This window comes from Tachysurus vachellii, chromosome 12 (assembly GCF_030014155.1).
Source record: "Tachysurus vachellii isolate PV-2020 chromosome 12, HZAU_Pvac_v1, whole genome shotgun sequence".
Classification (NCBI taxonomy): Eukaryota; Metazoa; Chordata; class Actinopteri; order Siluriformes; family Bagridae; genus Tachysurus; species Tachysurus vachellii.
Genome location: NC_083471.1, coordinates 16,671,263 through 16,691,654, shown reverse-complemented (window position 1 = coordinate 16,691,654; position 20,392 = coordinate 16,671,263). Strand labels below are relative to the sequence as shown.

At 38.0% G+C, this 20,392-nt stretch overlaps 1 protein-coding gene across 2 annotated transcripts in view; it reads left to right on the top strand.

The window, feature by feature from the left end:
- The first annotated feature begins 210 nt into the window (after positions 1 to 210).
- The window catches only part of LOC132855390 (uncharacterized), a 62,183-nt gene continuing 42,001 nt past the window's right edge, over positions 211 to 20,392 (top strand). For both annotated transcript variants that reach the window (XM_060884291.1, XM_060884290.1), the window contains exons 1-6: positions 211 to 335; positions 9,396 to 9,512; positions 9,946 to 9,995; positions 10,122 to 10,221; positions 11,581 to 11,669; positions 13,486 to 13,600. In XM_060884291.1, the coding sequence (XP_060740274.1) occupies positions 9,396 to 9,512; positions 9,946 to 9,995; positions 10,122 to 10,221; positions 11,581 to 11,669; positions 13,486 to 13,600 (471 nt within the window). In that variant the 5' untranslated portion in view covers positions 211 to 335. The remainder of the gene's footprint in view (positions 336 to 9,395; positions 9,513 to 9,945; positions 9,996 to 10,121; positions 10,222 to 11,580; positions 11,670 to 13,485; positions 13,601 to 20,392) is intronic.

Sequence of the window (20,392 nt, the reverse complement as noted above, 5' to 3'; positions counted from 1 at the left end):
AGAAATATGCTTTAAAATATTATAATTATATCATGATGAATTAAATAATGAATTTCTTTGTCTTAAAAGGGAGGGAAAAAGTAGGCAGATAAACAAAGTCACATTCTTTATTAATATCAAATTGGAGTAACGGACAAATCTTCTGTTTAATATAAAATAAATAAAACACTTTATTAGGTGATGTTTACAAAACAATCAACTTCCGGCAGTCATTGATTGATTATTTTATACTGTTTTAATAATTATAGAAACCCTAAGCTTTTATTTTGAAATCTGCAGGTGGGTTTATTTGGGTAGCAACCAGAAGCATCCGCAACAAGACGCACAACTTTAACGTAAGTTCTCTATAATGATATAAAAACCACAAAACCGATACAAAACCCACACAGTTTAACCCCCGGAAATAGCGCGTGCAACAATCACTGTAGCTAAAATGTTTAGCTAGTAAATGTTATTCAAATTGTTTTTTGCATAACTAAGTTCAAATAAAAAGCTGTAAGTTTACATTTTAGAGATGTTCACTTGCTAGGCGGCTTAGTCTATAAGGAATATCTCATAAACGTGGAATGTAATTGTGTTTGTTTGTGTAAAGAGTTTATGCAAACAGAAGCTCTGGTGCGTTAGCTGCTGTCGGTAGCTACTCGAGTACGTCAACACATTCGCCATATTGGGAAGGGCGAGAGAGTGAGATTTGATTATATCTCCACACAAATCTGAAGAAATGTGTTTGACAACCTTGATAAAACCGTCATTCATTCATTCATTCATTCGTCAGTTGTTCCCCACAAAAAAATGCATTTAAAAAAAACGTTTTCACCTTTAAATCACTTGCTAAAATAAACTATAATAGCAGTTTATTTGATGATTGTTTTGTATCCTGAGATGGCTTTAACTGTGACCTGTTTCATTAGCGACATAGACATTTTATGTCAACATTATTTATAGTCTTGCTTGTTGTATTTATTCAGGGTTGGATTAAACTCATAGTCACTGGACAAACCCACATCTAGTTACAAACGCTGTCGCGTCACTGTATGTGTGAACGTAGCATTAGACATAAGGCTGGGGATATGAACATATAATAGTGATATTGAATGAAATTTATTCTATTTTTAATTTATTAATATATTTGTCTGAGATTGCAATATGTAATTCTTACAGTCCTTATTTATGTACGCGTTTAATGTATTTTATTATGTATTATTATTATTATTATTATTATTATTATCATCATCATCATCATCATTATTATTATTTTATTATTATTACTATCATCATTATTGTTTTATCATCATCATCATTATTTTATTATTATTATTATCATTTTATTATTATTACTATCATCATCATAATTATTATTATTTTTATTATTATTTCACCTCACCCACCTTGTGAGCAGTTCTACAACACCCAGCTGTCAGTCCTGAGTGAAATGTGACTCATTTTGCCTGAACTGTGACAGATTACCAGCTCAGATTCAGATCTGAAGTGGAAACCAGCTACCACCAGGTGGCATCACAGACCCATTACAGCTTCCTTTCACCAACATGTGTCTCCTCAGGCTTCCTTCCACTGAGCCTCCTTTTTTAATTCCTCTGTTTCTTAGCTCCTCTTCTCATCAAAGCTATGCCAGAATAGGATATAAGGACAGGGAAGAAATGAAGAATAGACATATTTACAGCCACTTTAATGTTTTCTTTAATATTCACAACATCTTTCAGCTTTATTAACAGATTTGCATATACACACTATGTGATCCATATTTACACATTATTGCAGTATATGTCTATATCACACGTGTAAAGTTTTTATAATATGTAATCTACGGAAAGATGCTATTATATTGTATAGTATTTTAGCCTAGATTCTATCCATTTTTTATCATTTATAATTAAACTGATAATTACATTTAACGCTACATTTACAGCATTTGGCAGATGCTCTTGATCTCATTTCTACAACAAAACAGTTTAGGGTTAAGGGCCTTGCTCAAGGGCCCTAATTTTAATTTTTAAAATAAATACATGTTCATGCAGGCATTTTGTTTATACCCATTGTTTGTTTAAGTAAATATACTCAGGAGCAAAAACTATGTTCACATAGGATACACAGGGGCTCACTTTCTCTACAAATCTCCTACCTCTTGTCTCCTGATTCCTCAAAAAGCATTTTAATAATTGCTTCATCCTTTAATATGTTGGAATCTGATCCGATTCTTGGCCTCAAGCTGACGGAGGCTTCAGTGAGTATATGAGGATGTCACTATTTCCATATTGACAACTGGATGTAGAACGGACAAAAAAAAAAAAATGGAAAAAGACCAAGGTCCAGATGTCTGGGATCCTCCTAATTATTTATTAAGTAGAAATAGATTAGGCAGCAGATATATTAATATTATACCCAAAGTTTTACAATATTTACTTTGAAAAAAATGTATGACCTTAAAATGGCAACATTACAGCTACCAAACCTAGCTTATTAATGAGAAAAAATATCTTTAATTAAGCTTTTCTTTCTTTCTTTCTTTCTTTCTTTCTTTCTTTCTTTCTTTCTTTCTTTCTTTCTTTCTTTCTTTCTTTATTAAATTCATCTACTTTCTCTATTATCTCAGAAAATTGCATAAAGACACAATTTAGCACAGAACTTCTTTATCATTTGAAAATGATTTTTGTTGATTCGGCGTTTAAAATGAAGTCAGCAGCGTCCTAAGCAAATTTCAAGTATTTCCAGACTTGCATCTCTTCTCAAATCTGATTTTCATTTATGAGCTGTGGAATCAAAACGGGCTGCAAAAGAAATTGTTCCCTGCTGCTTTCTCCACTCTCTTTCCTCGCCACTTATTCTCCCGCAAACCACAGATTTTTGAAGCAGCAACATATAAATCCAAGCCCCCCACACACATCCAGGCAATCTCTAGAGCTGAGGCAATCTCACAGTCCATTTACATTTGCTTCCCATCCCATGTTCCTCAGCATTATTTAAATAGGTTTGATTGGCTTTGCTCCTACAAAGCGGTTGCCCCTTTCCCAAGTTTAAATACTTGTTCTTTGATTTTTTTCTTTTCACTTTTTTCACTTTACTATTGGAAGGAGTAGTTGCGCTGCGCTGATGATCTCTTTCTCCAGCACCCTTTCTGAACGCGCCTCTTGCCTGAAAACAAAAAGGCAACACAAAACAACTGATTGCCCAAGCCATACTTCGGTTGGCAGCTCAGCATTGCCAAGTGTACGGTTCACTGTCCGGTCACCCCAGTCTGTCATTTTAGCATTTCTGAGGCCACAAACAGCGCTGGGCGCCTGCACCCGAGGTCCCAAACATTGCCTGGCTCATTATTCCCCCTGGAGGAGGTCGTGGCCTTGGCTGCCTAGACGGAACCTGCTCACTAATTAAGTGCACTGCTTTGGCACTGGACGTGTCGTGTCTGCAGGACTTCCTGCTGGGATTAATGCTACCCATGTTCACTTTTCATAAGGCTGCAGGAGGGCAGATCCATTCAGTGCTGACCCCCCCCAACCCCCTCCCCCCCTCCCCACCATTGATGGGTGCCTCTTCTGTTGGTTGTGCTTGGCTTAAAATAAGCACAGCATTTCATGTGTGCCGGGACTAGACAAAATGAACAGCATACTGCTCTGGCAGGTTCGCTAGGCCGTAGATAAAGATGGCATCTCTTCAATTGTATTAAGCTTCAGGACTCAGACGTATGGTTGAGAAAGAGAGGGGGAAGGAAAAATTTGCCTGTCTGGCTTTGGCGTGCGGTGGCTAATGTGAGCTGTCCCATATGCGCATGCCCAGCCAGTCCCATGGCATCTTCTAATGTATCCGTTTATTGATCGCATCTCTATTTTCCTCCTTCTCCCTCTCTGTCTCATGTTTTCCTCTCTCGCTCTTTCTGTGTCTGATGTGAAAGTCATGCTCGGCGAGAACAGGGCCCTAATCGTGTACAAGTTACCAAATGTTTGCATGCAGGGTTCCACACAAAGTCAAATGATACCTTTTGGAAATATAAGGCCACCTGAGCCGCATTACAAATCGTTTGCTGATTGCTCAGTGAATGTCCAATAAGATCTGCAGCCAAAAACAAATGAAGAAGAAAAAAAGAAAGCAGAAGACACAGCACTGTGGATGCCATATGTGGAGCTGTTATTGATCAGTGCTCCGTCTCTCTAACATGATCCTTTATGCATTCTTCTAACGCAACGCTGGGAGATCCAGCACTCCAGCCCAGCTGCAATGCTTAGATAAGAGCTGGACATTGGGAATGGTTGATTAAAGGATTTAGAGAACACTACACATGTCGTGAAATCTGCATGGTCAGGGATTATAACGCTGCCTTTAAACGTCGTGCCAGAGGAAAGCAGACCTCCAGCGATGTGTTCAAATAGTTCTGGAATCCTATCAAAGCTACATCCGAGGATTACAAAACATCTGAGATGTTCGGGTTTAAAACCAGTTTACTCCGCCAACAACCGGGTTTGCACTTTTTATATTCGGACAAGAATGCTGATCTCAGATGACTTTTTGTTCTGAGTGGAAAAGAACAGGTTCCAGATCTTGCTCTCTGGTCTAGCTGGTGCTCATTAAACTACTGCTGGGTGATTCTTTTTTCCAGCACCTTTTCACCAAGTACCAGGTCGTCATGCATGTGGAGAGACTCTGACAGTCCACACGTTTTAAAGATTTAATGGAAACTCAGCACCAGTGCCTCTAGGCTGCATTGACTCTTTCCTTGCCTAGATGGCAGTGTTCCCTAATGCTGTTCACACGATAATCTGTTTTGATTCAAAGGGCAGGCAGAAGCAGAAGCGACTCACATTCTGCTTTGTTAGTGTCGGTTGGAAGAGCGGCCTTAACGTTCCTCTGTGAAATCCAGATGTTTTAGTTCTTAGTAGTGGGCCGTATGACTGCTGATCCTGTACTTCTGTACTTTGTTGTAATTCTTTTTTTATTATGGGAATACTCTGGTTATACCCTGGAGTATAGATTGTTACAGATGTCCACTTCAGTAAGAGTGAAAATAAAATAGAAATCCACAATGCAGCTTGTGTTCCATAAAATTCAGCATACTGTAGGTCTCGGTTTACTTCGGTTAGACATGAAGTCATGAAGCCAGACGGTAAAGAAGCTGAGCAATCAAAAAATAAATATATGAAATAATAAAGTGAGCCACCCTCACCCAAAGGATAAACAAAACACATGTAACACTTCGTCACTTACTTTAATGTGCTGTTGTAGTCTTGAATCTGATTGGCCATAACGTTGATTCATTTTCTTTCACAGCAGCTTTGATAGGTAATACTGGCTGTGAGGCGTATATCAGATTTAAATGAATGATTTCATCCAAATTAGTTAGCATTTCTTTGGCAACAACTTTCAGGGCTTTCAGGGTATTTTTTGATGTTCCGTATAAACGTGTGTATAAAAGCATGCATAATAGTATACTGTAGATATGGTGAAGTTTCCAATGAGAGTGTGTTTATTTAACATTCCTCTATGGAGTCTCCTGTGTCAGTGCTTTTTTACAGTCAGGTCCAGGAAAAGCTTTGTTTTTCACCACAGAAAAGTCTAAGGATGGAGTACTTTTATAGAAGCCTGCTGCAGTGTAAGGGCTAATAGCAACTAATTTGTCTTGCAGACATTTTCCACAGCATGTATCTAGAAATATAGTATAATAAGTACAATTTGCCCATCATATATGAATAAAATCTGTGGTAAAAGAAATTAATAATTGCTGTGGTATATCCAGTAAACTGGTCTGTCTATCTATCTATCTATCTATCTATCTATCTATCTATCTATCTATCTATCTATCTATCTATCTATCTGTCTATCTATCTATCTATCTATCTATCTATCTATCTATCTATCTATCTATCTATCTATCTATCTATCTATCTATCTATCTAGCCATTTATCTATCTATCTATCTAGCCATCTATCTATCTATCTATCTAGCCATCTATCTATCTATCTAGCCATCTATCTATCTATCTATCTATCTATCTAGCCATCTATCTATCTATCTATCTATCTAGCCATCTATCTATCTAGTCATCTATCCATCCACACAACTGATGGGTTTTCTGCCTTATGTATAATTTATAATAGCGACAGTATAGATTCTGTCATTTAATAGGGTTTTGAAGAAGTAGTATACAGCTTGTATCTGAGCTTAAAATAGATTTGCTGAGGAACAAGATTTTTGACAATAAATCAGCCCCTTTATCCTGAAAGGACTGCAGCTACTTTTCCCCTCACTGCTGACTCTCCTTAACCTGTAAAACTCTTATGCAAGCATAATGTTGATGTATTTAATTGAAGGATGAGCAGTTAAATGAGCATCTAAGGAGATTTTTACAAGCCTAGAATGAAACACAGTTTAATATTGGAGAGAATATGTTGTTTTTATGTCTTGGAAAGAGCGCGTTCCATTATCGTTAAAAAGATTGTCCAAAGTTAATAAACCCTTTGAGAACCAGATCAGGCTCCTGGAAGAACTGTGAGGTTGTACCAGATCAGGGAGGATGATGTGAATCGAGGTGCTTATATTTATTCTGCAATAGAGCATCGCTGTAATGAGGTCATGTGGTCTAGCTAATGTATTAAATAGGGATGTGCTGTAAGCACTGTGGTTACATGCTGTGTGGATTATCTGAAATATGTTGTGATCTCAGGAAAGATAATAATGACTATTTGTTATTGAGCCGATACAGTTATGTACCCCACCTTCTATGACACGTAACAGTATCCAGTATCCAAACAACATGAAATGGCAGCGACCTGAACGTGGTCCCTGATTAATGACAGCAATCAGAGTAAAGCAGACTGCTGTGCTCTGTAAAAAATATATCATGTGGAGACATTACAAATAACCTGATTATAGCATCATAGTGTGTTTAATATGCATCTTTAATAAAGTGCATGAGGGAGGATGACCTGAGCACGCAGAGCAATAATCATGAACATGGTTATTAAAGGCACCGTGATTTGTATGTTAACAAAGGCATTTGTGAGTAAAGAGAAACTGTCACATGAGAGCACTTCATTTCTGTGAGCACTGAGCTACAAGCATTCTCCTACATCAGTGTCCTTTTGTGTTATCCTGAACGGGTCGACGTGGCTGCAAGTTTTCATTCCAACCCAGCAGGAGTCGCACCCAATTCCACTTGTTTAATCAGTTCGTCTTGGTCTCCAATCAACTAACAAGTGTTCCATCGACTTGGCTGGAATGAAAGGCCGCAGCCGCCGTCGGACCTTTGTGGATAAGATTGAAGACCCCTGGTCTATATTGGGTACACATCTAAACTTTGCTTGTTTGCAAATTTACAGCACCTTACACTCATTATTAAAGACCTGCATTATTGTTCGGGCAAGCTTCAGCTGTCCTCAACATACAATCATTAATTAACGAACAAACTCATTGTTTTATTTTTCTTTTTATTATTGCTAACAGCATTGCATGGCAGCAACCAACATGAACCAACAGAGCAAAATGAAATGTTCTATAACGTGTACTAATGTTTTCCACCAAATATAAAGAAAAGGTTTACTTTACACTGTGTGGTAACTGCACAAGAAAGCGTGTTAAAGTTCCACAATATGTTTGTGTGTGTGTGTGTGTTTGTGTGTAGAAATGGACAATGAAACTGTGAGAATGACTCAAACTCAAGATAGTGACATGAGGAAGGCTATCAGTCTTTCAGAGCACATTTCATGTTCTTTTAAAATAAGATTCAGGTTTAATGAGCTACACACTACGTGCACTCTGTCGAAAAGATCCGCTCTGCTTTTAAAACCTGATTACACACTCTCCAGCAGAGAAAAGGCAAATCCCTTATTGATTTGTTTTCCCTCTGCTATTAATGCTAATCCCTTTGTCCTCTGTAAAGCTGTGCCTCTACCTCCTAGTGAAAATATATTTGTATTTCATTTTAGCAAAAGGTATTTAGTGAATAAATAGAACGTCTACAAATGTCTTGAATATATGCAAATTTCTATCCTGTTTCTTATCAGGAAATTTGTATGAATCTTGTATTCATTAAATTCTTATATTTAGAATTTTAAAGCTAAAAGACACCAGAAAGTGTTTTTGTTTTGTTAAGACTATTAGATCTAGAAATAGTTTTAATAATCTTACATTTAGTTGATTGAAGTGTTAAAAGAAATACTGGATAATTATGACGGTATACATGATATTCTCATGCAGTGACATTTTTTGCAGTGTGCAAGCAGGCCATATTAAAATGAGGGTTATGGGGAGCACACGGGACCGACCGATGTATTCATGCTGTAAATGATCTGATTATAAGGCTAAATTCTGTCATTGTATTCCAGGCTTTATACATATGCAGTACTATACATGGCAGTCTTCTCCAGTCTCGTTCCTGCCTCTCTCTTTCCTTGCTCCACCTCCAAAAGGAAGTTCATACCACTTTGACGTCACAGATAAAAACCCCGTTCGATGTGTTAGTGTGTGTTTTTATGTGCCTTGTTTTATGTAAATGGTCTGTAATGTGACGAGACGCTGCCTCTCCTGCAGTCAGGTACCCTAAGGCAGAAAAGCATGTGTTGACCTGTAATTCTTTCCAGCAGCTCACACTTCTCTCAGATAGAACTTCACGGATTAGAGCACACGGCCCATTGGCCTGTTCCCACACCTCACACACCGGCCAAGCCAGATGTGCACAGCTACAAGCATTTGTCACACTTCTGCTCACTCTCTCTCTTTTTTTTTTTTTTTTTTTTTTTTTTGAGGATTCTTTCTCTTTTTGCTGCAGAGAGCAAAAGAAATAGACAAGAGTATCTTAAGAGTTACAGCTGTAAATGAGTGTGTGATTGCATATTAATCTGTTAGAAAGTGATGGTATGGACTGGGGAAGGGTGGATTGCGCAGAAGGGGGCAGGGGAAATCAAAGGTGTTGAGGTCATCACAGGATGTTCAGCCCATAAATTACCAATAATATCTCCAGCTGTCTCTCTCTCTCTCTCTTTTATTTTTCGCATCTTTTCTTTCTTGCTCTCACTTTCCCACTTCTTTTAACATTCCCTCCTTTTCCCCTCCTTTTTGCTTATTTCTATCATTCTCTTTTCTTTGTCCTTCTCCCTCTTGCTCTTCTCCCTGTGATTTCTCTCTTGTGATCTTTTCTCTCTCACTCATTCCTACTTGCTCTTTGTCTTTCTTTCCTCCTTTTTTTCTTGTCCCCCCCCCCCTTTTTTTTTTTCATGAGAAACTTTTTGGCTGGGGGAGACAGTAAAGTTAAAATTTTGACATAATCAAAATGAGCGCATTAGTTAAAATCCCACAGGTTAATAAATAATAACTAATACACCAAATGGACTTCTTTTTGGATTCATCCTCCATCTTCATCTCCAGTCTTGTTCTCGTGTCTCTTTTCCAGATGGCGCTCAGTGCTCAGATGGGGAAGTGCTCGCTGGACAGTACCTCATTAATCAGTAGTGATCCGGAGAAACGTTCCCTGAAAACACACACCGAGGCTAATGCCGTTATTATACAGGTACAGTGACTCATGACAAACACAGACGTGTTCATCCTTTAACTGTGTTTGCACACACAAAGATATTCGTCAGATGGGGAATAAATTCCTTCTGATCGCAGATTAGTCAAATAATCTAAACTAAATGTGTGCTGCACAAGTGATGAGCAGCCTTTAGTGTCAATATTTCCATATACAACCAGATGCTCAAGTGGCCCCTGAGAGTGTAAGAAGTAGCTAATGTAAGTTCAGTAAGTGTTCAGTAACACAACTGTTAAAATACAAGCATGTTATTAAGCATGTTATTCATATTTTATATCATTTTATTTCATTTTCAACTATATATTATTATACAATTAGAACCTGTAGTTATTTTGAGTACTTCTAAGAGTCTAAGCTTTTTGCCTTGGTCTTAGCTTCGTTCATATTTATGCGCACTTGACTTTTATTTCAGAGACTAGAAAAGGAAAATGCCAAGCTGAAAACGCAGTATGAAGAACTGAGGTAACAGAGGGAATTGTGTATTTGCTTTCCTCAAAGCCTGTCAGTTCATTATATAAAGTGCTTCTCTGAGAACAGTTGTTCAGATCCTTCTTCCTGCCTGGCACCACCATCTGCCTCTGTGTTCAGGTGTCAGTACGTGCAGCTCCTAGAGGAGGCCAAGGAGGAGATGTTTGATGAGAGGAGAGTCAATCTGCTCAAGGCTCAGGTCATGCAGCTGGAACGACAGGTATCAAAGCTTTTTTACTAATGATTATGTTTGCAGTTTCATGGCAGTTAAAGTGAAGTGAAGCCTCAGACAGAGCACACATATAATACATAAAAACATGATTATAAAATGCTGTTATCTCTTGCCTATACTCTCTGGATACTGATGTGGTACTATCAAAGCTGTACATTCACCTTTGCTATGTAAATATTATTTTTACCCAAAATATGACTTGGATCATAGTGATTTTTATCACTGTCAGCCAGTGTACTATAAAGTCCCCAGTAGGTCTTCTTACAACTGGTTGCCATAGTAATAACATTTATCAGCGGGTGGCACAACTAGCATTCCATTTGACAACAAATCATTTTTTTCTTGCTTTTCACTATTTTGTCTTTCATTCTGGAGAGACTAACACAAGGTTTTTCTATTTTTCCCACTAAAGAACCCTTGATTTTTCTTAATGTGAGAAAACCTGTGTGGATACAGACATGCCATTTATTATTTCCCACCTTAAACTTTCCTCTAAGGAACATGCTTTAAACATTACCATATTTTTCATACATGCATTATGTTATACCCTATGTAGTGTACACATGCATGCATTATGCTATACCCTATATACATGCATTATGTTATACCCTATATACATGCATTATGTTATACCCTATGTAGTGTACACATACATGCATTATGCTATACCCTATATACATGCATTATGTTATACCCTATATACATGCATTATGTTATACCCTATGTAGTGTACACATACATGCATTATGCTATACCCTATATACATGCATTATGCTATACCCTATATACATGCATTATGCTATACCCTATATACATGCATTATGCTATACCCTATATACATGCATTATGTTATACCCTATATACATGCATTATGTTATACCCTATGTACTGGACATATACATGCATTATGTTATGCCCTATGTAGTGGACATATACATGCATTATGTTATGCCCTATGTAGTGAGCACATACAGTACTTGCATTATGTTATAACCTATGTAGTGAGCACATACTTGCATTATGGTGTGCCTTATGCAGTGTTCAAGAAACTGACACAATGTTGGTATCCTGTGGATTATCCAATATGGACACCGTGTAGCTCTACAGCTAATGTTCAAATTGTGCCTAATATTCAAATTCACTTGAATGCTTAATCTTATAAAAGTCTTTTAAAAGTAGATTCTCCAGATAGTTAGTTCTGTTGCTCTTTTGGCTGTTGGAGTAAGTAGATAAGCGCCTGCTTAATTAGTAATATAAATGTGAATCAGACCAGATCTACTGTCATCATTTTCACTCTTTATTCTGTTAATATTTATGCATTCTGCATGTGTCTTGATTGCTTTGCAGGTGATTTTGCTGTCTGAGGGCTTGAGCTCACAGGTCTGCCGCAGTCAGGATGTGGAGAAAGCCCTTGATCCTTTAACACAGAGATTAAGGTATGCTTACTGAGTGGCAAGGCTACAATTCAGTGACCTGACTACAAATAATTTGTCCATCCTCTGGGCAGGTTACCATAGAAGCAGAGGTATTTGATTTAGACATGAATAAAATTTCAAGCAACATTTCAGTCCAACTTGAAAGAAAAAAACTGACATTGGCATTTTCCTTAGAAAGGTGTGAAATTCCTGAAACAGGCCCAGGCAGTAGTGGGAGGTATGAAGGATGATCTGGTGTCTCTGCTATGATTCTTCTTACTGTATCGGTTATATGTGTAACTTTATACTGGTATGGAACCTGAGAAAACATATTACACATAATCTATATTGGATATATAGTGACAGAGAAAAAGACAGAGTGATGGTCAGAACATGGGTGTATATTGCAGCATGCACACTGGTTGTGCGTGACAACAAGCACGCAGCACAACGTCACTCAAATGATCTCTGGATTTCAGAGATTTCTTTATACTTCTCTTCTCTCACCTCCAAACCACTGTTATTGATCACTCAGTAATTGAACCAAAAAAACAATCATATCATGTTTGGCATGCTTTTTTTTAATAACTTTTTATTACTAAGAATGCAAAACATGATTTGAATGCATTTACAAAAATAAAATCTGCTATTTATTGCTGTAAGCCATAATAATGAAGTGTTCATTCATGGTGTGATATGGAGTAGATCCTGATGTGGCCTTTTGCTGTTATAGCTCATGCAGCAGTTTTTGAAATACTCAAACCAGCTGATTTATCATCAGCAACCATGCCACTGTCAAAGTCACTGAGATGAGTTTTTTCCCCCAATCCTGGGGTTTGATTGTATGCATTATGCTCCTGACAAATGATTGAATGATGCTGATTGGATAATTATATGTATGCACAGCTGTTCCTATTAAGGTGACAGGTAAGTGTATATGTTGTTCAAGAGGTAATCAAACCAAAGAATACATAAAATGTCACTCAGTATATACAGTCCTGTTTATTGAATACATAGGTATCACATTAACCATACTAGGCACCATTGCCAGTCTTTGAGTCTGTAGATTCCTTCCATGTACATTTTACTAGGGAAAAATAGTGGTTATTTATCACATTTGCGTCACACCTCCAGGCTTAGTGGCTTGATTCCTCTTCACACCATGTTTTAGAGGTTTCCTGCAGTTCCCTACTCCAGTCCAAAGACATGCATTGAAGCCTGAAGCCTCTCTATATATAATGTTATACCATCTAATATTTTATAATATTAATATAATATTTTTACAGATCCCTCCCAGAATAAATATCCAGCCCCCCTCAGATCAGTTAAAGAAATCAGGCCATTTTAAGTCTCTGTATTCGTAGAGCAGGGGTTGAAGTGATGCAGTGCAGTTATTCAGTTCAGCTTGCCGCCTCTAAGTGCCTGTTATTGGGGCTTCTGATCCAATAAAGGCCAGGATTATGGCACTTTGCTCTCACATAATTTCATTGGGTTACACCCCGCAAAAGCACAGTCGCATCTCCTCTCTCTGCTGACAGCTTGACGATCAGCAGAAACAAGCCAAGAAATGGGCTGGCCTCTATAAAAAGAACACAAGCATATGACACCGTCTTGGCTGTCAAGCCTGTCATTTTGACATGGCTGACACGCTACGTCGAGGAGCTTGATCGTTCTTTATGAGTCGGCTGAGATGAATTTTCTCTCCGTCCCCGCAGAGAGCACAGGCTGTCATAGGGATGACACTCCAGGGTTAATGATATTATCTTCCATTTACCAGCTGTAATATATCTTTATTACTGGCAATTAAAGAACTAATTAAACATTTGTTTGTGCTCAGATCGCTGATGCGCCCCGAGAATCCTGCTGCTGATGTGTTGATCACTCGGACAGAGCTTTCGCAGCTTTTGGAAAGGTGTGAGGATGTGAGACAGAAGCTGCACAGAAATAATAAGGTAAAGTATGTTAGGAATCAAACACGTTGGCGCATGTGTAGGAAAATAAACAATTATGGGATGGAGTGATGAGATGTGATGTGGGTCCACAAGAAGCAGGGTTATTGTTACTTGTTATTATTGTCCTTTAACAGCACTTCCTGAAGTGTTATATTCTGTTGATACCAATATCAGGTATTTTTTCATGTTAACAAATGGTACATAGTTGTGGACTGTCTGTAAAACAAGTTAGTTCCTGTTTGCACTTATGCTAAAGCAGATGTAAACAGTCATTCCCTCACCAGCCTCTTCTTTTTTCTCTTTCTTAAAGTTAAAATAGCAACAACAACAAAACACAGCTGGTTATGTAACTGGAAACTGGGATAAAAGCCTAAAAACCTTTGAAAAACCTACTGATTATTATTTTGTGTATACATAACACCTGAAAACGATATTTTTTTTTAAATAACTGTCTCCTAATTGAACACCTTAGCATATCAGTGAGATTTCTTAAATTTGTTTATTAACCATCAATATGTTTTACCGTTAATTCCCAACTGTAGTGTATGTGCTATGTTTGTTCTATCGTGTCCTGTCTACAATTATCCCTGACTGTCAGGATTGGTTCTACTGTTTTGTTATGGTTGCTATGGTGATAAAGTTTTTCAACCCTCCAATCAATGAGCTCCAAATCCAAATAAACATCAAATTATTTCTCAAAGCATGCAAGCTTTAGGACCTGCAGACACTGAGCATGTGTTTGAGCACGAGTGAGAGCACCATGTGCAGTGTGTGTTTCGGGAAGGACAATATCATTGCAGGTTTGTTTTCACACAAATGAATTCCTCCTGAGCTGTGGATTGATCAGATAATCTGCAGTATGTGAAATCTTTGTGAACATTTGACACTGATTAGCGGTTAGGGGGAAGCCTTTCTGTCAAAGCTGCTTGTTTTGAAATTCCTTTTTATTCCATTTGGCTGGAAGTCCTTCAGTGTTACCTGCGGCACTGTCATTTTTTTGGATTAAAAAAACTTATCACTGTTTATATTATAAAATGATTTAATAATTCTGAAAAAATCCACATTGACTTGATGTGTCTTACATATTAATCTTTATTATTAAAATGTGATGTTCAATCTCATCCAGGATTATACCTTACCTACTATGCTATTCATCAATATACAAGCCAATATTAGTGTCTATAAGATTTAGTCCTCACTTTATCTCTACGTAAAGAGACTGATGCAGCGCTGCTTTAGTACTTGAGCCCATTCAGCCATGCCACAACTTTCATCCTGATACCACAGTGTACAACTTCATCTAGTCGACCTGAGTCTATCTTGCAATTTAAGCACAACTGTGTCATATACTGTACCTGCATTGTTTTGTGGAACTTTCGGTGTGAAGTTGTTTGCATTCCATTGACGATTTAACTGAACATTTCATTAACATGATCTTGAACGTTGTCAGAAAATGATGAATGAGAGAATTTGCTTGTGGACCAACCAAGAAATTAACACTGAACTAACTAAGCACATCGCAAACTATATATTTTTTTTAATGCATCCCATTTATTATGTGTCAGGGTGAAGTTTCTCTTTTCACACCCCTTTCTAGACTAGAAGAAAGACTACTGAACAACCAGAGGCCTTGAGTAAACATTTTTTTATTTCAGGTTTAAATGAGCTTTATGGTAGAGGTGATGAATTAATCTTCATTAAATCCTCATTACTGCATGTAATATAGGAAAATCTCACCTAACATACAGTCTAATGAGGCGTTTACTTGATTACCAGTAATCATAAAACTATAATCCTGTTTTAAACATCAAATATTCTTACTGCTTCTAAATCGTCAACACAGACAGAGGAAAAGGTCCTGCAGCCGATTTCATCAGTGTATCAGTGATGGAACCTGATATAGCAAGCATCTCTTGTCTACAGATCTATCATCTGAGAACATAACCTCATCATCATGACTTCTCTACCACCATCGACGGATCTCCTGCCACCGGGAGTGGTGCGTAGCTCAGAGACGGAGATTTCTTCTCCTGACTGATCTAGAACACGTTCATCATCTGCTATCTCGCCTCTCCAGTGTCTTTCCCATCACTTTCTTTTGTCAAGCATACACCAAAATACAATGTCTATCTTTCTTGTGCTCCTGCTCCCTCTCTCCCCAGATAATAACATGCCACAATGATAGAAAGTCCTGTTAAATAATAGGCATGATGTTATTACATGCTCTGTCATTTATGTGCTTCAGGGGAGGATATTCTGTATACCTGTCAGGATGAAAGAATGGCAGCAGCTCAAGACCCAAGAGGTTTTCTTTCTTTCTTTCTTTCTTTACTTCTTTACTTCTTTACTTCTTTACTTCTCTCTCTCTCTCTCTCTCTCTCTCTCTCTCTCTCTCTCTCTCTCTCTCTCTCTCTCTCTCTCAGAACATTTCATAGAAGCAACTTGTCAGCTGAGATGTACTTCTTGTCCTCGCTCTCCCACTTCTTTTATTGTCGTGCTTTCCATTCTGTTCCCGGTGGGACTGTACAGACACAGAGAGCGCTTGCGAATAAAAGAGAACCGTGAGCTTTTTAATGTCCTGGTCTTTCACCTGGAAACGGTTAGCTAGAGCAAAAGCATGTTTGCTTAGCACTGTTTGTTTATGCAGTTCTTTTGAGGTGTGAGTGTGTGTGCTTTGAGGTGCCATATTGCTCACATTGAGCTGATTTAGACTAATCAGTATTGTTTATGGCTTTGTTAACTGAACAGGTGAGGAGAAAGAATGAGGCTTTTAATGACATAAGGTGCTCATTTTTAGAAGGAGAGCACGAGTGCTACTTGTCGCTCTCATATTTGTATAAAAACCTTAGTTCAATATCCTGAGAAAACTCTGATACTCTGTTTATCTTTATCTTCACCCTGAAAAATGTTAAACATGTTTCAATATTTCAGTACATAATTATCAATACATAACTATAATTATATAACAAATGTTTCAAACCCATTTCTGCTTTCAGAGATGCCAGAAGTGCTTGTTCATAAGCATCTAAATTCTGGTGTTATCTTTACCCAACTAAATTCTGTGTATGTTTATCACAACAGACCGAAAATTATCTCATCTAGAGAGCCAACAGTGTCCAGACTCATTTTAGATCAGACTTGTGGAAATAAAATAATTCATTTGTTTATACTGATTGAAAATGTCCCATAATATCCGCCAGTGTAACAGAATGCCAGTGTACTGGTAAAAAGGGTTTTGGTCACATTTTTTAGGTTACACCATGAAAGCAAACTAAAAACTGAAGGAAAACCTCTGTTTTGGAGCGAGATGTGTTGAGCAGAGCGTACAGACGAGGAAGTATGAGAGCTGTACAAGCTAAAAGACTAAAGCGCTGCTGCATCAGTCTCTAAAGCCGCGTTCACACTGCAAGTCTTAATGCTCAATTCGGATATTTTGCTCAGATCTGATCTTTTTGTTTGGCTGTTCACATTACCTTTTAAAATGTGGCCTATATCAGATACCAGTGTGAACTGTTTGCTGTTTTGAACTGACCCTCATGCGCAAACGAACAATAACAATGACGTCACTGGGCTAGATTTGAGTGTTCACACTACTCCTGAAGAAGTCTGACCTGGTCACTTGACCCCAAAAAGAATCAGATTTGGGCCACTTTTACCTGCAGTATGAACGTGGCCGAAGTGGTCTGAATCTGATTTGAAAAAATCAGATCTGGGCTAGATTTGTGTTCACACTACTCCTGAAGAAGTCTGACCTGGTCACTTAACCCCAAAAAGATCAGATTTGGGCCACTTTTACCTGCAGTGTGAACGTGGCCTAAATCCCAGCGGTGCCACTCTGAGCAGGCAGTCGAACGTCACTGACGGCGATGCCATCAAAATAAATCAACCTGTAGATAAAAACTCAAGAAATATAATTAAAGTTTGATATTCAAGGGCGACTAAGATCAGTGGAGCATTTTAATAGTTGTCTGCTTGTGATCTATTCAGCTGTACATGCTCGATGAAAGCTTTTTTTTTTCACTTCGTACTCCCTCGAACGTGGTTTCAGAGTCATTTGTTCCCCTATTAAGGCTGAACAGGTTGAATGGCTGTTAAGCAGAGCTTTCACGATCTCCTGCGTAATTGAAGTAATTACAGGTTCCAGCTGCTGCATCTTGCACCATAAACATTGTTACAAGGAGAATTAGGGAAGCACTCGATCCAATGCAGGCAACTGCATCCCTGAATCCTAATGCGTTCTTACCACAGATTACAACTCAGAGTCATGAAGCTTCCTTTCACCTTTTTTTTAAAAACCATTATTATGCTGCATTTACACGGCAAGGTGAATTTGTCACTTGTTTGATGGTAAAACGCTTCCAGTTGCATCTCCTCGCTCAGCTGTCTTAGAAGGTGATTACGGACGTGAGAGGAAAAATCAGCTCATGAAAAACACTTCCAGCCTGGAAATTGTATCCAATTTAGTCGTTTTCTTTAATTGAATTTGTAATCTCATCAAGATGCTAAATCCACTGATTTAAACAAACTCCTGTTTGTGGTTTGCTGGTGCATGATGACAATTTTTGTGTGTGTGTGAGCTCATGATTGCAGGTTTGTTTAGAGAAAATTGCAGTACATTCCTAATTACAAGCCTGTGAAACACACTGTTTACCTAACACAAATATAAATGACACAAAAACACGCAACCTTTTATAAAAGGATTCTGTAAAAGTCACGTTGTGTGTTTTAAGGCATTAGTTGAACTGCAGGTAGAAGAAATACACTATGTTTAGATTCCTGTAGCTTAAGATTCATTGTATTATTTATGAAAAGACAGAAAAGTCCCAGAATTACAAAAAAAAACAATTTAATGTTATAATCTGCCAATTCTAAAAGTCTGAGCTTCATTTAAACTTCTCAGTAGAAGAAGTTTAAAGGGTGAAATGTGTCTTTTAAAGATCTTTTTTCCCCCCCAAAAGTTTTGCTTGCCTGATTATTAATTCCTTGCAGCATTTGGCCACATTTTCAAGGTTAAACTATGAAACTAAACTTAAAAAAACAGAATTGACAAAATTGAAAAGAAAAAAACCCCAAAAAACTCCAAGATCTATAAACCGTGTGAAATAATGACGGACTCGAGGACGCATCCTAAATTTCAAACACTCACATGCACACTGTCTTTGAAGCGTTGAATATATTAATGTTTGTTCCTACGGCACATGAATAACTGGATGAATGAATGAATGAATTCATTTGCATTTAAGTAGGTTTGATTCAAATAAAAAAGCTCCTGACTTTTGTGATCTATGTAATACATTTGAAGCCCAACTCTCTTCAGTTTCACATCTAGGATTTTGTGCACATGACTTGCTAACATCTATAGTTCACGACATGTTAATGTGTGTTGCTAGTACAGCCAGCTGAGAACGTAAAGCAGCATTCAGAATAAACACACATGAAATTCAGCCATGTCGCTGAACAGACCCGATGTGTAACTTTTGCCCCTGGTAGTGGCTACTTTTTCTTCTCACTGACTTTATCAGTGACTTCATTTGACCTGCGAGTTACTGAACCACATCCTCCATTTTGGTCCTTTTTCAAAATGCCCTTGTCACAGCTCAGGAGAACATTTAAAAATAAGATCTTGCCCATGGGACTCCCCCCAAGGCCAAACAGCAAGGGTATGTTAAAAAGAGTACGGAAACTGGGTCTCCTCCTGAACCAAAGGAAAACAAGAAAGCAGGTCTGTGGTATCTAGGCTGTTCAAAATCATTCAAAGAAACATCTGAAAAAGTGAATTAGGAAATGATGAACACGGCTCCGGATTCTTGGAAGGCAGACCACCCACAGCTGCTATTTATAAGATCATTCCAAACTCAAGTGATAAAAAGCATTTATTACAATTTCAGCATTCTGGAAATGAAACCGGCGACAGTGTCGAGAAAGTGTTAGTAACATCAGGTGCTTGGTACACACAGAAGCTATCTATCTTCTCCTTGAATCTTGAGTGCTCTCAAGTGATACAACATAAAAAATTCTCCCACAACCATCTGCAGCTCGATGCAAAATAAGCAGGAGAGATGGAATATTCGACCTCCCCTGTCAATCACAGCAACACTAGCCAATCACAAGCGTCTTTGCACAAGCATGTATGTTGAAGTGTGTGTGTCAAGCCGCCCTGTGCAGCAGGAGTGTTTTTTTAAATGATCTGTTTGGCTGGTTTCTCATATCTCAGAGGAAGCACGTGTTAGACTTCACCCTCCCATTTGGTTGTTGCTGTGTGATAAAAGAGAGCCGGCTGGGGGGTGAGAAATGACCGGTGACCAAATTGGGGAGAAAATGCAGAGAAGTCCAGCAGTCTTGCTTCCTTGCTGTGAAGGGTTGAGTGTTCATAGATTATGATATAATATATATTATTTTCTAAAAGCATTTTTTTTAAAAAGCATCTCTCTGCTGTTTATTGTACTGTATATTAATGTTTCTTCACTTCACTTACAGACTCTGGGTTTTAATAAAACATTGCACTTTAGGGAGCTGTTTTCTTTTTTTCTTCCTCATTTCCTTTGATTCATGCCAAAACTTAGAGCATCAGACAATTTTTTTTTTTATTTTGTACTTATCAGATGAGAGAAATGTCATCTTAAGTAAACTATTTAACAAGAGCAGTTTATCATCCTGGCCTTGAGGACGGAGGGCGGATGTGTTTCATACAGCCTGAGTCTGAGGCCATATTTGGTGCGAGGGCTACGTCTGGGATTCTCATCAGCTCTGCATCTGGATATCATCATATTAGCGTTCCGCATTGTTAGACTT